General features: G+C 42.2%; 1 protein-coding gene and 1 non-coding gene across 2 annotated transcripts; one reads left to right on the top strand and one right to left on the bottom strand.

Annotated features, from left to right (window-relative positions):
• Positions 1 to 1,997: 1,997 nt before the first annotated feature.
• COX7A2L (cytochrome c oxidase subunit 7A2 like) lies at positions 1,998 to 12,544 on the bottom strand. The gene is made up of 3 exons (XM_030857827.2): positions 12,384 to 12,544; positions 3,687 to 3,818; positions 1,998 to 2,245 (listed from the first exon to the last, which is right to left on the bottom strand). Exons 1-3 carry the CDS (start codon positions 12,453 to 12,455, stop codon positions 2,105 to 2,107), a joined length of 345 nt encoding a protein of 114 aa, XP_030713687.1. The 5' UTR covers positions 12,456 to 12,544; the 3' UTR covers positions 1,998 to 2,104.
• On the top strand, positions 7,079 to 7,185 carry LOC115854360 (U6 spliceosomal RNA). Its single transcript, XR_004039984.1, has one exon. It is a non-coding gene; the product is annotated as a U6 spliceosomal RNA (small nuclear RNA).
• Positions 12,545 to 13,880: the final 1,336 nt, after the last annotated feature.

Here is a 13,880-nt window from a genome sequence, read left to right as displayed (position 1 = left end):
CATTCTGTGTGTCAGAAAGTAAGAAACTGCTCAAAGACTGTCAGTGGGACACAGAAGCCAAATTTGGGCCAAATTTGAGAATCAGCATGAACAATGGCATGGGTGGTTATTACCCTGAATGAGAAAATTACACTAAAACCTCTTAAAACGGGAGTACTCCTCTTCACTGAGATACATCAACAATAATAATTAGAAAATCACTTTTTTACAACCACCTTAGTAATAAATGATTCCATCAGGAATCACCAAGGAACACTAACACTGGGTACAAAACCACTGAGGACATGATATTCCCAGTCTCAAATATCACCCTACAGACTACTTATTAATTACAAAGGGGAAAGGGTATCTTTACAAGGCAGACAACATCTTAATTAAGTTAACCAACTTCAACTCTCCAATAATGGGACGAACTGGTACCAAGTGCCACCTGATACAATACGAACACCACACCATATACAGAGAATTCCTGACTAAACTGCTCAACCTGAATCCAATCATGAGACAGTAAGACAAATCCAAATCGAAGGATGTTCTACAAAACACTACCCTGAATTTTTCAAATAGGTCAATGTCATGGAGGACAGTGGGGACTCTTCTTGATAAAAGGAGACTAAAGGGACATGATAACTAAACGTCCTTATTTTTAGGAGATACTGGCTAAAGTATTTATGGCTGAATTACAATTCCATAGCTTAATCTTAAATGATTCAGCAAAAACCAAATGTATGTGTGTGTGTGTATTATGTACATATATTATGTGTGCCTGTGTTTGAGAGAGCAAGAAAAAGCAAAGTGGACAATATATTGATAACTGGTGATCTAAGTGAAGAACATACAGGGATATATTGTTCTATTCTTACAATCTTTCTGTATTCTGAAGTTTCTCAAAATAAAAACTTGGGGGAAATACCAAGGAAGTTTAGACTTGTACAGACAAATAAGGGTTTCCTAGCCTGTGAGAATGATACTGACTTTTCACACGCCGTATTTTATCTTCAGTAAGAGGTTACTGTTCTTTGCTATGGCAAAATACAGACCACCACTTTATATAATAAAATTCCACCTTTTTCCAGCATTAATACAGGGTATGTGAAGTCTACCAATTGTGATAACACAGGAAATTACTGTCTAAATGAACTGTGTGCTACACGCACATTTCACTAAGGGGTAAGGCAGTTTCTTATAAGGAACCATATGGTAATCACGAATATGCCATTCGCCTCCTATTGCTTGACTTTGAGGAACCGTTTTGTAAAGATTATCTAGTGTCTAATTAAAAAGAAAGAAATTAGACTCGGGTTTAAGATGCTTCTGGTACGTTCTGAAATTATTTTGAAAGCTTATTTAAAAGGACTTCAAACTTGAGATTTTTTCATTCATGTATTTATTCCACAATTAAAATAAATCATAATTTAAAGCCATAACATTTTTAAAAGGTAAAGGAGAATTTGTGTCACAGCTGTATTAATAAAACAGACATTGGTCTAAAGTGCAACACTAAACAGGTGTTCTCTGTTCCCATGGTGGAATAAATACATAGCAATTACACATAAAATTTCACTAAAGATCTGAGATGACGCAAATAACCCTTTGAAACAAACTGCCCAATGAACAGAGGCAGACTGCAAATAATCTCTATTAACATTTTACTGCAGGATGGAAAAATCCCCAACGTGACTACTAACTCAAAATCTCTCATCTCATGTGCCTGGCCTTAGCTTGTTTTCCTTCCTCAGTCACATCCAAATCCAAAAAGGCTTCTCCATCCCAAGCTCAAAACTCCACCAAAAGTCCCCAAGGACCTCAGCACAGACTGCCATAATGAGACTGTGTGTAACCTTCATTCAGAACCTCCAGGGAAATCAGAAGCCCAAATGCAGAGAGCAGCAGCATTTCTTTAAACAATAGTTTTAACTGTCGAATGAGCTCTGCCAGGCCATGTGCATTTCATAACAAACCAAAATACTGTCTTAATTTGTTTTTCTTGAAGAATGTTAAGTAGGCCATTCAAGTTAAAAAAAAATTTTTTTTACAGAAATAATGAAAAATGAAAATTCAAAGGATTTATGCTAAAAAGCAAACCAGTCCTCTGCAGCCTAACTCATTTGTTTCTGGGCTGTGATGCCATGTAGAGGGCGATCAGGCAGTAGATGGTCCCTCCCACAGTCAGCGCCATGGTTGTCCGGTAAAGCATTTGGTCAGGCAAGCCTCGTTTCAGGTGGATGGGCACACCGTCGGATTTCTTGAAAGAAAGAATTATCAAGGATATGGCTGATAAGAAAAAGATTCTACAATTTAGGCTAATATAGAACAAATGCCTCTACTTTATAACTAATCCATCAACCCACTGCAGTGGAAAAAGCCCAAATCTACTAGAATGCTAACTGAAACACTGGTGTATTTCTTACTAATGTAGCTAAAGTTTGTAAGTCCAAAGTCATTCTCCAAAATGCAGCCTCAGGAACATGTGCGCAACAAATCCACATTTCTAAGGAATTTATCATATATTGCTTAATTACAAAAGGAGCACTGGTGAATTTTTTTTAAAGGCAAAGGTAATCAGCAGCTAATCAAAGACCTGTAGGCATAAGAAATGCTCTACATTTAGTCTGACTTCTGATCATTAGTGGACTAAGTCTAAGCACACCAGGTCAGTTAACAGGTTCATGTCCATTTTGTACTCAACTACCTTCTTTCTATTAAGCTGCTAAACCCCTATTTAATAATGAGACTCCATAAAATGTTTAATCCATTATTTTGCACAGTCTCCAAAATCCCTCCCCACGGCAACTCAAGACCCCAAATGCCCACTCAAGTCTGAGTTATCAGATTAAAAGAGATTAAACTGGGCTTCCCTGGTGGCACAGTGGTTGAGAGTCCGCCTGCCGATGCAGGGGACACGGGTTCGTGCCCCGGTCCGGGAAGATCCCACATGCTGTGGAGCGGCTAGGCCCGTGAGCCATGGCCGCTGAGCCTGTGCTCCGCAACAGGAGAGGCCACAACAGTGAAAGGCCCGCGTACCGCAAAAAAAAAAAGAGATTAAACTGATCAAAAGTCCCCAAGGTGGTCCTAAATCTGGACATATTTTTGAGGAGGGGGAAGCTACCTTCCAGCAACAGCAGTAACAGCTATTGCCACTCCCACGATACCTGAGATACAGTTGAGTCACTGACCTCTCAATTATCTGTAGGTAGATTAACATTAATCATATTTTTAAGTCCAATCCTAGCTTCTCTGCTAATCAGCAAACCCAAGAGAGCCTCCCCCACTTCTAGGAACAGTTCAGTGAATTTTAATATCAAGCAAGCAAAAATCAACTAGAAGAAAACTTATTGCCAAAAGTCACTGCATGTGTCACAAAGCCTAATATATACTGGATTATTCACAGTATTATTATATATATGCTATTGCTTCCTCCATCCAATGGATGATCAACAGCTACATATGCAATTTAAAAATCTGCATAACCTTAAATACTGATGAGGAAATTAATCACCCTCTCCTCTTTTATCAGTTTCTACCTACATGAAGTTCTACCAGTTTATGGCTTAAACTAAAATCAAGAAACTTCTATTTAAGAAAAAACAGGGAAGTGAGTAGCAAACTAGATTAAGACTCCATTTTGTAGGGTTTTTTAGGTCTATTTACTTCACAGCCTTCACTGTTCTAGTGTCTTCTCTCACCTGGAAAAACTTCTGCAGCTCTGGAACTTTATTTTTCCCAGCATAATCATATGCAGTAGAATTGGAACTCAGTTTAGTTGGTGTGGCAAATATGATAGGCGGTGCTTCTGTGGAAACCACAGGCCTTAATCCCTGCAGGAAAAAAGGAAAAGGTCAAGTTGAAAGTATGCCTGGGCATGTGAACAAGCCTTTCCAGGAGAAGGCTGTCCAGAAGAGTGGAGTCAGTGATTCCACCACACAAGAGAGAAGGAAAGTCCCCAACTCTGCATTACAAAGCATTTAGGTTTAAAGTCCCTAAAACACCCTAGCGCCCATTTCCAGAGCAAACACAGTCAAGAACTCTCTTGCTGGTTAAGGTGGGGGAGGCAGACGGGGGAGAAGCAAACCACAACAGAGGCCCAATCTAAGCTTCCAGATAAACCCACTGTGTCTATCTTCTCATCAAACCAATAAAACATTTATCATCTATATGAACTTTGGGTTAAATTTCAAAAGAAACCTGGCTGTCCCTTTTCTCCTCTGGGTGAGTAGGTGTACCAACATGGAATCTCAAAGTGGACTTCAGAAACTTTCCAGACACACAGTAAAGAAATATCTCAATCTGGAAGAGCCTGTAATGGGAAGAGAGCTGTCTTTCAGGACCAGAAAACAAAACAAAACAATTACAGCAGAGCAACTGAACTTTCTGGCATTAATAAATCTGTAAGTTAAAAAATATATACTGTAAAAATAAAAAAGGAAAACTCAGTGTTCTCATTGTGACGTGTGTACGACAATACACATGTACTACATACACAGAGTGTCTACCACTGAAAGGACTGCGTGAAGTAGCATGTGCCTAAAGCAGTGTCTGGGACACAGCAGGCATTCAATAAACATAAGCTGAATGAGATTCGGGGGCTCAGCAGCTGCCTCAGCCACATGTGACAGAGAAAGGAAGGACAAACACACAGTCTTAAAAAGAATCTAAGGGGGGAGAAAAATGAAGTGCTGATACATGCTACAATATGGATAAACCTTAAAAACAGTACGCTGGGCTTCCCTGGTGGCACAGTGGCTGAGAGTCCGCCTGCCGATGCAGGGGACACGGGTTTGTGCCCCGGTCTGGGAAGATCCCACATGCCGCGGAGCGGCTGGGCCCGTGAGCCATGGCTGCTGAGCCCGTGAGCTATGGCCGCTAAGCCTGCGCGTCCGGAGCCTGTGCTCCGCAACGGGAGAGGCCACAACAGTGAGAGGCCCGCGCACCACAAAAAAAAAAAAACAAAAAACAGTACGCTGAGTAGAAGCAGTCAGTCACAAAAGACCACAAATATATGAAAGTCCAGAATAGGGATATTTACAGAGACAGAAAGTAAATTAGTGGCTGCTAAGGGACAGGGGAGGAGGGGCGGGGGGTGTTAAGGAAGAGGAAGGTGATAGCTGAAAGGTACAGCTTTCTTTCTGAGGTGATAAAAATGCTCTAAAATTAATATGGTAATGGTTGCACATTGTCTGTGAATACACTAAAAACCATTTAATCATATATTTTAAATGAGTAAATGTATGGTATGTGAATTACATCTCAACAAAGCTGTTTAAAAAAAAAAAAAAAAGAACCTAAAGGGAACTCTGGGTTTCTATCTGATGGAGTAAACCTACAGTGGCAGATAGATAAATGATTCTCCAAAATAACCTACAGATCACACTAAGGAACTCAGAGTTACAAATCAATAAAATCCATCCTTTTATATTAAATTCTAACTCAGAAAAATAAAATCTTAAAGTTAGCAAACAAAGCTCAGCCTCTTCTATTTTTACAGATGAAAAAGGAAATCCTTTGCTCAAATTAATAAGAGTTGTCAGATTGTACTTGATCTCTTCAAAAAAATCTAACTTTACCTATAATTGACAAGAGACCTATTCTAAAGATCACATATTGAAAACCTCAATGTTACTCCCACCAGGCAGGCACTGGGATCAACAGAGCAACAAAAAGGCATTGAAGTAATTTTGGCTTCTATTTCTTCTAACACAGTCCCATAAATGGGAAAGAATCACGGCCTTTTTTTCTGTTCTTTCACTCATTCAACATATTTTACTGAGTAATTACTCTATACTGAAAATATATAGGACACATTCAATCTCTGCCATTATGGATATCAGTGTTATGGAATAATAGCAGCTAATATCTACCAAGCTCTTGTTATGTGCCCAGCATCATGTTAAGCATTTCATACGCATCATTACAGCAATCCTAGGGAGATGTTACCTTTCCCTTTTTACAGAGGAGAAAACTGGATCAGAGAGGGTGACTTGCCTGAGACTCCATAACAAAAAGAGGCAAGTGTGGGAACTCAAGCCTCTCTCAAGTCCAGAACCCTGGCATTTAAGTACCTACCTGCCCCTGCTACCTCTCGTCAACTACTGCTCAAAAACAACAATCCATTTGAAGAGAAAGTCTGCTTAGTAAGCTGTTAGTCTACATTTGGAATATAACAGACTTAGGAGTCAGAGACAGAACCGGGGCTCCAACTACTGAGATAACAAGGCTATAAGAAAGTTCTCTCTTTAAACTGGAGAATTTTAGACACTCCCTCATCATTCTGTGAGCTCTTTGTATTTTCTCCTTATGATCATTTTCCCTTGAATGCAAAAATTTTAAAACCCTTCCTACCAAGCAACTCCAAAACTGGTTTGAAATTAAATTCATGTTTTGACAGGACTAATGTGAGAGCATTTTTAGATGGGATTATACCTAGCTGCCTTGTATTCATTTACCTGTTAAGTGATTCAAAACTATAGCAAAGTTTTCGAACAAGATCATCTCAAAACAGGAGTTATCAACCATCTTAACAGCTTAAAATAATTCCATATTTCCATTTATAATACTGTAAAAGTTCAGAATATCAAATTTTAAAGTTACCTATAATCCCATTATCTTATCCCATCAGTTATTATGAATTGTATATTCTCCTCCAATCTTTTCATAGGCATATATATATATATATATATTTTTTTTTTTTTTTTTTTTGCGGTACGCGGGCCTCTCACTGTTGTGGCCTCTCCCGTTGCGGAGCACAGGCTCCGGACGCGCAGGCTCAGCGGCCATGGCTCACGGACCCAGTCGCTCCGCGGCATGTGGGATCTTCCCGGACCGGGGCACGAACCGGCATCCCCTGCATCGGCAGGCGGACTCTCAACCACTGCACCACCAGGGAAGCCCCATAGGCATATTTTAATCTTTATAGTCACAGTGCAAAACCCCACATTCTACTTTTTTCACTTATAATAAACATTTTTTTTCAGGTTCCTAAACAATCTTCATAACGAAATCTACTCTTCACATCAACCCCATAAATTATTACCAGCCCATGTTACAGATGATTAAAACAAAGCTCAGAAATGTCCTAAGTGTGCTCGCTTCGGCAGCACATATACTAAAACTGGAACGATACAGAGAAGATTAGCATGGCCCCTGAGCAAGGATGACACACAAATTCGTGAAGCGTTCCATATTTTTAAACAACTACGCATGCTAACACATATATATGGAATCTAAAAAAAAAAAAAATGGTTCTGATGAACCTAGGGGCAGGACAGGAATAAAGATGCAGACACAGAGAATGGACTTGAGGACACGGGGAGGGGGAAGGATAAGCTGGGACGAAGTAAGAGAGTAGCACTGATATATGTACACTACCAAATGTAAAACAGATAGCTAGTGGGAAGCAGCTGCATCACACAGGGAGATCAGCTCAGTGCTGTGTGACCACCTAGAGGGGTGGAATAGGGAGGGTGGGAGACGCAAGAGGGAGGGGATATGGGGATATATGTATACATATAGCTGATTCACTTTGTTATAAAGCAGAAACTAACCCATCATTGTAAAGCAACTATACTTACTACAGTAAAGATGTTTAAAAAAATAGTAAAGCAGGGGCTTCCCTGGTGGCGCAGTGGTTGAGAGTCCGCCTGCCGATGCAGGGGACGCAGGTTTGTGCCCCGGTCCAGAAGGATCCCACATGCCGCGGAGCGCCTGGGCCCGTGAGCCATGGCCGCTGAGCCTGCGCGTCTGGAGCCTGTGCTCCGCAACAGGAGAGGCCACAACAGTGAGAGACCCACGTACCGCAAAAAAAAAAAAAAGTCACAAGTAAGATGGGATTCAAACCCACACATGTTTATTACACCACACCATCAGTAATCAGCTGTCTCGGCCCCACAGGTAAAAAGAATCCAAATGGTGCTAAGGTATTTCACCCTAGGCATAATTAAACCTCCTAACAATATAAGAGCAGTCAAGGTTTCCAGTGTTTCAAGGCAGCTAGATAAGACTAGCACTAGGGTTCTCAAGAGTAGACCAGGAAGCTACATTTACAGGAAGGGATCTACAGCAAATCCCTTCGCCTAGGCCTCCTTCCAGGGCCACGGATGCCCCAACCTAGAGGAATTATGAGCCTCAAATATGCCCCTCCTCATCTCAATAAATGATAACGCCCCATCTTTCCAGGTACTTGGGCCAAAAACCTTGAAATTGTTCTTAATACCTCTCACTCACACATTTGAAAATCCTTTTGGCTCTACCTTCAAATTATATTTAGAATCTGACCACTTCTCACCTATCTTCACCAATCCACATTCTGGTCCAAACTCCTAGATTTTTAAAACAGCCTCCTAACTGGTCATCCTGATTTTATTCCATCCTTGCTGCCCTACAGTCTACTCTTAATGCAGCAACCAGTAATTGTGTTAAAACAGAGGATGGGGCTTCCCTGGTGGCGCAGTGGTTGGGAGTCCGCCTGCCGATACAGGGGACACGGTTTCGTGCCCTGGTCCGGGAGGATCCCACGTGCCGCGGAGCGGCTGGGCCCGTGAGCCGTGGCCGCTGACCCTGCGCGTCTGGAGCCTGTGCTCCGCAACGGGAGAGGCCGGAACAGTGAGAGGACCGCGTACCGGAAAAAAAAAAAAAAAGTGGACTGTAGACCAAGTGGAAATCACAGGTTTCGCTGAGTATCAAATCTCTTAGCTGTTTACACAATCACTACCTCTACAACTGATTAAGAGCCATTCAACTGTTTTACCACGTTTAGTAGCTGAGTTCTTCCTAGTCTACTTTAGCTGCTCCAAATTTTGAGAGAAAAGTAAACATGATTTTTTTCACCTCAAAATTGACTGGCCCAAAGTTTCCCCTTTCCTTCTACCTTTTAACTTTGGGGAGGAGGAGGAAGAAGGGTGGAGAAATAAGAGAATTATCCCAAAAATGTTTTAATTTTTAAATGATAGAAACTTACGAGCTCTTTCATTCTGATTCAGGACTACAAACAAGTTTCAATCTGCAGTGATCAAGTCCTTTCATTTCCAATTGCCAGCTAGGTACCACCACCTCCATGTTTCCCTGACATTTCACACTCAGTGAATCCAAAATTCACCCAGTTTCTCACAAGCCTACTCAGGAGCTCCCTGTTTCTGGGGGAAACACCACCATCCTCCCATTACCCAGTCATCTTGGAGTCCTCCTTCCTCATTTCCAAAATCTCCTTCACCGGGCGCTAAGTACTCATCTCCAGCCTCTGACTCTTTCTCCATTCTTACTGAGAAGACCCTGAACTCTTTTATGGGTATAACAGGCATCCCCCGGCACTGGTCTCTCCCAGTCAGATTATCTTTTCAAAGCATAGCTCTGGTTATGATACGTACTCCTCCATCATAAACCTTTCATGAAACTAAAGGGAAGAGGCCATGCCCTTGTTTCAACCTCTGGACAAGACTCTACCACAACTTTCAGCATCAAGTTGCTTTGTAAATTCTTATTCATTTCTCACAAAATTAAGTCCTACCATCCTAGGCCCTTCATGATCTACCTCCATCCACCACAGCTAAACTTACCTACTCAATGATTCCCCCTGCAGCCCCCCTCTCCTCCTCCACTCTCGCAGTTCTCTTAATCTAGAATATCCTGCCATCTTAACTAGGAGAGGAACTGCTGGATCATACGGTAAAATTATGTTTCACTTTTTTACAAAATGCCAAACTGTTTTCCAAAGAGGCTGTACCATTTTAAATTCCCCCCACAATGTAGTACGGTTCCAGTTTCTCCACATTCTCACCAACACCTGTTGTCTTTTTTGTTTTAGCAGGTGTGAAGTGGTATCTCCTTGTGGTTTTGATTAGTATTACCCTAATGACTTATGATGTCAAACATCTTTTCATATGCTTATTGGCCTCAATTTATTTTTAACAAAGGACACAGAAAGGTAAGCAAAATGTTCTTCACTCAACCACTGGAAAATACCCTCCCGACAATTACTTGCCATCAGATTGATTTATAAATCTCTACCTGTACTATTGTTAGAGAACTAGCTTTTCCATAAGTTTACTCAATGCATGTTAGATTATTCACTTTACATAATACTGAAAGTTACAAACACCTACATTTTACAGTATGCTAACATTTTAAAAGTTTCCAAGAAAGGAAAAATTGAAGTACTCCTGATTACCAAAGTCAGAACCCTTGGTTTGGGGATACCTGTCACAATCACTCTGAAATCTGCAATTCATATAAAGCCTACAATATTCATATAAAGCCTACATAATATCACTTCTTTCAACATAACTTAAGAAATCCTTAAGTAATTAAGAAGTCCAAATTCTCAAGAGAAACACAATTCAAGTGGAGCTAGAAATCTTTAATCCCTCTCTGTACCAAATGCATCTTGGGGTAATATCTGCTCTAAGTGCCAATTAATTTCAAGATGTGTCAGTTTTAGTTCAAAATTTCACTTTTTCTTACTAGATAACAAAATCTAGATTATGCTAAAACTCTACTGAAAGAAATTCTACAATCACCAATGGAATAGATCAATTGTGATATATTCATACAGTGAAATCCTATACTGCAATAAAAGAAACCAACTACTAATAAACATAACATGAATGAACCTCAAAAATATTGAGAAATAGAAGGCTTATACAAAACAGTACTGTGTGGTTCCATTTATACAAAATTCAAAAACAGGCAAAACTATTTATAGTGATAAAAACATGAATAGGAAGATGAACATGGATTGACAGGGCAATAGTAAAAAGGAACTTCCTAGGAGTGATGTAATATTGTATATGTTAATAAGGGTGTGGGTTACACAGTGTGTTTGTCAAAAATGTGCTGAAAAACACACACCTTTATGTTTTAAGACTACCTGCTTCTTTATAGAAGCAAATATAATAGAAATAGCTATTTCTTATAATCTGTAAGATAAGTCACTGTTGTCAATTCCTTCTTTAGACCTCACTATCAATTTGGTTTCAACGACACCACGCTGCTTTCCCTTCTAATCCTGGATTGTTCTTATGATAAATTTTCCTCCTCCACTCTCCCTTCCTGTTTCTGTAATCTAATCGTAACTCCATCTTTCTTTCCCATGTGCTTGCTCCCTGGATGATCTCCCCCACCACAGCTTCTACTACCACCTACGGGCTGAAGACACCTAGATCTATTAAACTCCTTATTCATAAATCCAGCTGCAATCAGACATGACATCTCATCACGAACTCAATATTTATAAACCTGGACCCTTCCTCCCCAACCCCACACCCCCCAAAAAACGTGCTTTTTCTTGCCCTCCCTATCCTAGTTAACAGCACATCTAATCTTACATTGAAATCATCCTTAAACATCCTTCCCCTTGAGCAAGTTACGGTGTTTCACAGAAGAAAGAAAAGGTAACAACAATGGAGCATTCTTTACACCCCACCTGGGGCCCTTATTGTTCCAGTCCAGTTTTCCAACTGCATATCTCATCAACCCTTCACTACCTACCCTGAGAATTGAGAATGAAAATGATGGTATCTCAGACTTAGCTTCTCGAGAATAGCTACCACTTATCCAGTAATAGCCACCTGCCAACGATTGCTAGTCACATGACACACACCTCTTTTAATCTGTACTCCAGCTGCCCTAAAGGAAACTGAGCTCACAATGAATTAACTTGATCAAGGTCATAAAATTAAAGCAGCGAAACCAGGATGTGAGCCCAAATTAAGAGTCTGGGACTCTAAAGTTTTTCATCTCTACACTACAAGCTAGAGACTGATAATCCCATTGGCAAAATCTGAGTGAAGTCGCAATACTTTTCAGACCACTAAAGAGCAACCATCAACCATTTTACAGCTGGAAAAATGTCAGCTCTTTGCACGTTAACTGCGAAGACTCACCCAAACATTTGAATTAACTCTTTAAGTCTTCTAATTCTGATCACACAGCCTCTTCTGCCCCTATGGCTTCCGCTGGTACCATCACCCCAGCTCCCAAATCTGGTGCTTGGATGAGGCTGTCTTTGGGGTTGAGGCAGGAGGATGACAATGGGGCATTGAGGAGAATGAAAGCTGGACTTCCTTAAAAAAAAAAAGGACAGGGCCAAACTTCGGACTCGGTCGGGTCACATTCTGGGCCCCGCCGACCTCACGAGCCACCAGCAACGACCTCGGGGGTCACCTTGACCGCTGCTGAGTGCCAGGCCCAACTTCCACACCAGGCCAGCCTCGCCGGGGAGCAGCTACAGAATTAAGGAGCCTCCATGGCCACGGCAAGTGCGTGACAAGAGGTGAGGGACCAACTAAACCGAAGCGCGGGCAGAAGCCTCGCCTGGCTCCGGCGCTGAAACTGCCAGGCGCAGACTCGGGCCGCCACTTCTCCCGTCCGAACCGGCGCGGCGCTACCCGTACCTGAGGGTTATAAGCGTCGGAAGCCCACGCTCCCGTCAGTTTCTGCGTGAAGCTACTAAACTTATAATACATGTTGCCCGGTGTCGACTTCAGGGAGCCACTGCCCGCGCGACCGCCCCAGAGAAGGACCCCGCTTTCCCGGGTGTCTGCCGAAGACTCAGCCCAAGGACCCTGCGCCAAAAGGCGGGCTGCCCGAGGATCGCCTAATTTAAAACATGCCCTCTTAAGCCACATAATGGAACGAGAAGCCAGGTTCTCAGGGCCAAAAAGGCAAAACAAGTTCTAGGGCAGCGCGGAAAGCCTGTGTAGCGCGGTGTGTGGGGAATACGAGCCTGCCTCTTTCCGTCACGTTTAGATTCGGGCAGTACCAAGACGCCCTAAGAATTGCGCAAGCGCCCTGCCGATCATGCGGGAGGCTGAGGGACTTGCCGGGGTTGAGGGGGCGGACTCGGGGCGGGGCCTAGGGCGGGAGGGGAGGGGCTGGGCGGGGTGAGGCCGCTCTTTCCCTCCCAGAGAGCCGGTGCTGTGGGGCAGCCACCCGGTAGTTGTCTTGAAGGCGTCTCTCCCTTTCCCAAACTTAACTCCTCCCAAACCTAGGTCACCTCGTGAAGCGTCCCACTCTCGCTCAGTGGGCTCAGGAGTATGGATCTGTCGGCCAGGCTTCTCTGGCAGTCTAGGAGTCGGGGGAGCAAATAAGAAAAATTGGAAACACCTGCTGCAAGCTGTTTGTTACTGAGGGCTGTTAGGATTTTCGCCCCAATAATATATAAAGATAGCCTCCTGGGATTTTTGTAGAGGAAATACATCGTGCCCTTTGAACTTCAGGCACAAGGACATATATTTTGCACAGTTCTCAGAACTGATTTTTACTCTTACTTGAGCTTTGTGGGAACTGATTGCCCATCCTTTTCCTGGTCTCTGCCCTTCGAGATAGATGAGGTGGGGAGTGGAGGGGAGGTGGATTAGAAATACTTGAAAAATCTGGACGTTGAGCCTGAAAGATCAGGACTACCACTTTCAGTTATGGTACTATCCACTTCAGTTCAATTTAAAAATGTTTTTTGAATCCCCACTATGTGCCAGGTACTGTGTAAAAGGAGTATACTAATTTCCTACCTCCTGGAATGGAGCAAAGCTTTTCTTGGCTTTATCATCTAACCAGAGGTTTCCATAAGCATATTACAGGTGCATTTATAGTTCTTTTTTTTTTAATTTTTTTTTTTAGAAAGAAAGCACTGGCTCTTTTTTTTAAAGATTTACTTATTATTTATTCATTTATTTTAGGCTGTGTCGGGTCTTAGTTGCGGCACGCAGGATCTTTTCTCGTTGCAGTGCTCAGGCTCTTCGTCGTGGTGCGTGGGCCTCTCTCTAGTTGTGGCGTGTGGGTTTTCTCTTCTCTAGTTGTGGCGTGCGGGCTTTAGTTGCCCGTCGGCCTGTGGAATCTTAGTTCCCTGATCAGGGATTGAACCTGCGTCCCCTGCACTGTAAGGCGGATTC

Source organism: Globicephala melas, chromosome 12 (assembly GCF_963455315.2).
Source record: "Globicephala melas chromosome 12, mGloMel1.2, whole genome shotgun sequence".
Classification (NCBI taxonomy): Eukaryota; Metazoa; Chordata; class Mammalia; order Artiodactyla; family Delphinidae; genus Globicephala; species Globicephala melas.
Note: the sequence above shows the minus strand (reverse complement) of the source record. Positions and strands in the feature narration are given on the sequence as shown.

Coding starts and splice junctions, on each gene's coding strand:
- COX7A2L (XM_030857827.2), bottom strand. CDS start 12,455: ATGTATTATAAGTTTAGTAGCTTCACGCAGAAACTGACGGGAGCGTGG. Junction 3,819..12,383: donor CCGACGCTTATAACCCTCAG/GTACGGGTAGCG, acceptor TTTTTCCTGCAG/GGATTAAGGCCTGTGGTTTC. Junction 2,246..3,686: donor AGCTGCAGAAGTTTTTCCAG/GTGAGAGAAGAC, acceptor CTTTCTTTCAAG/AAATCCGACGGTGTGCCCAT.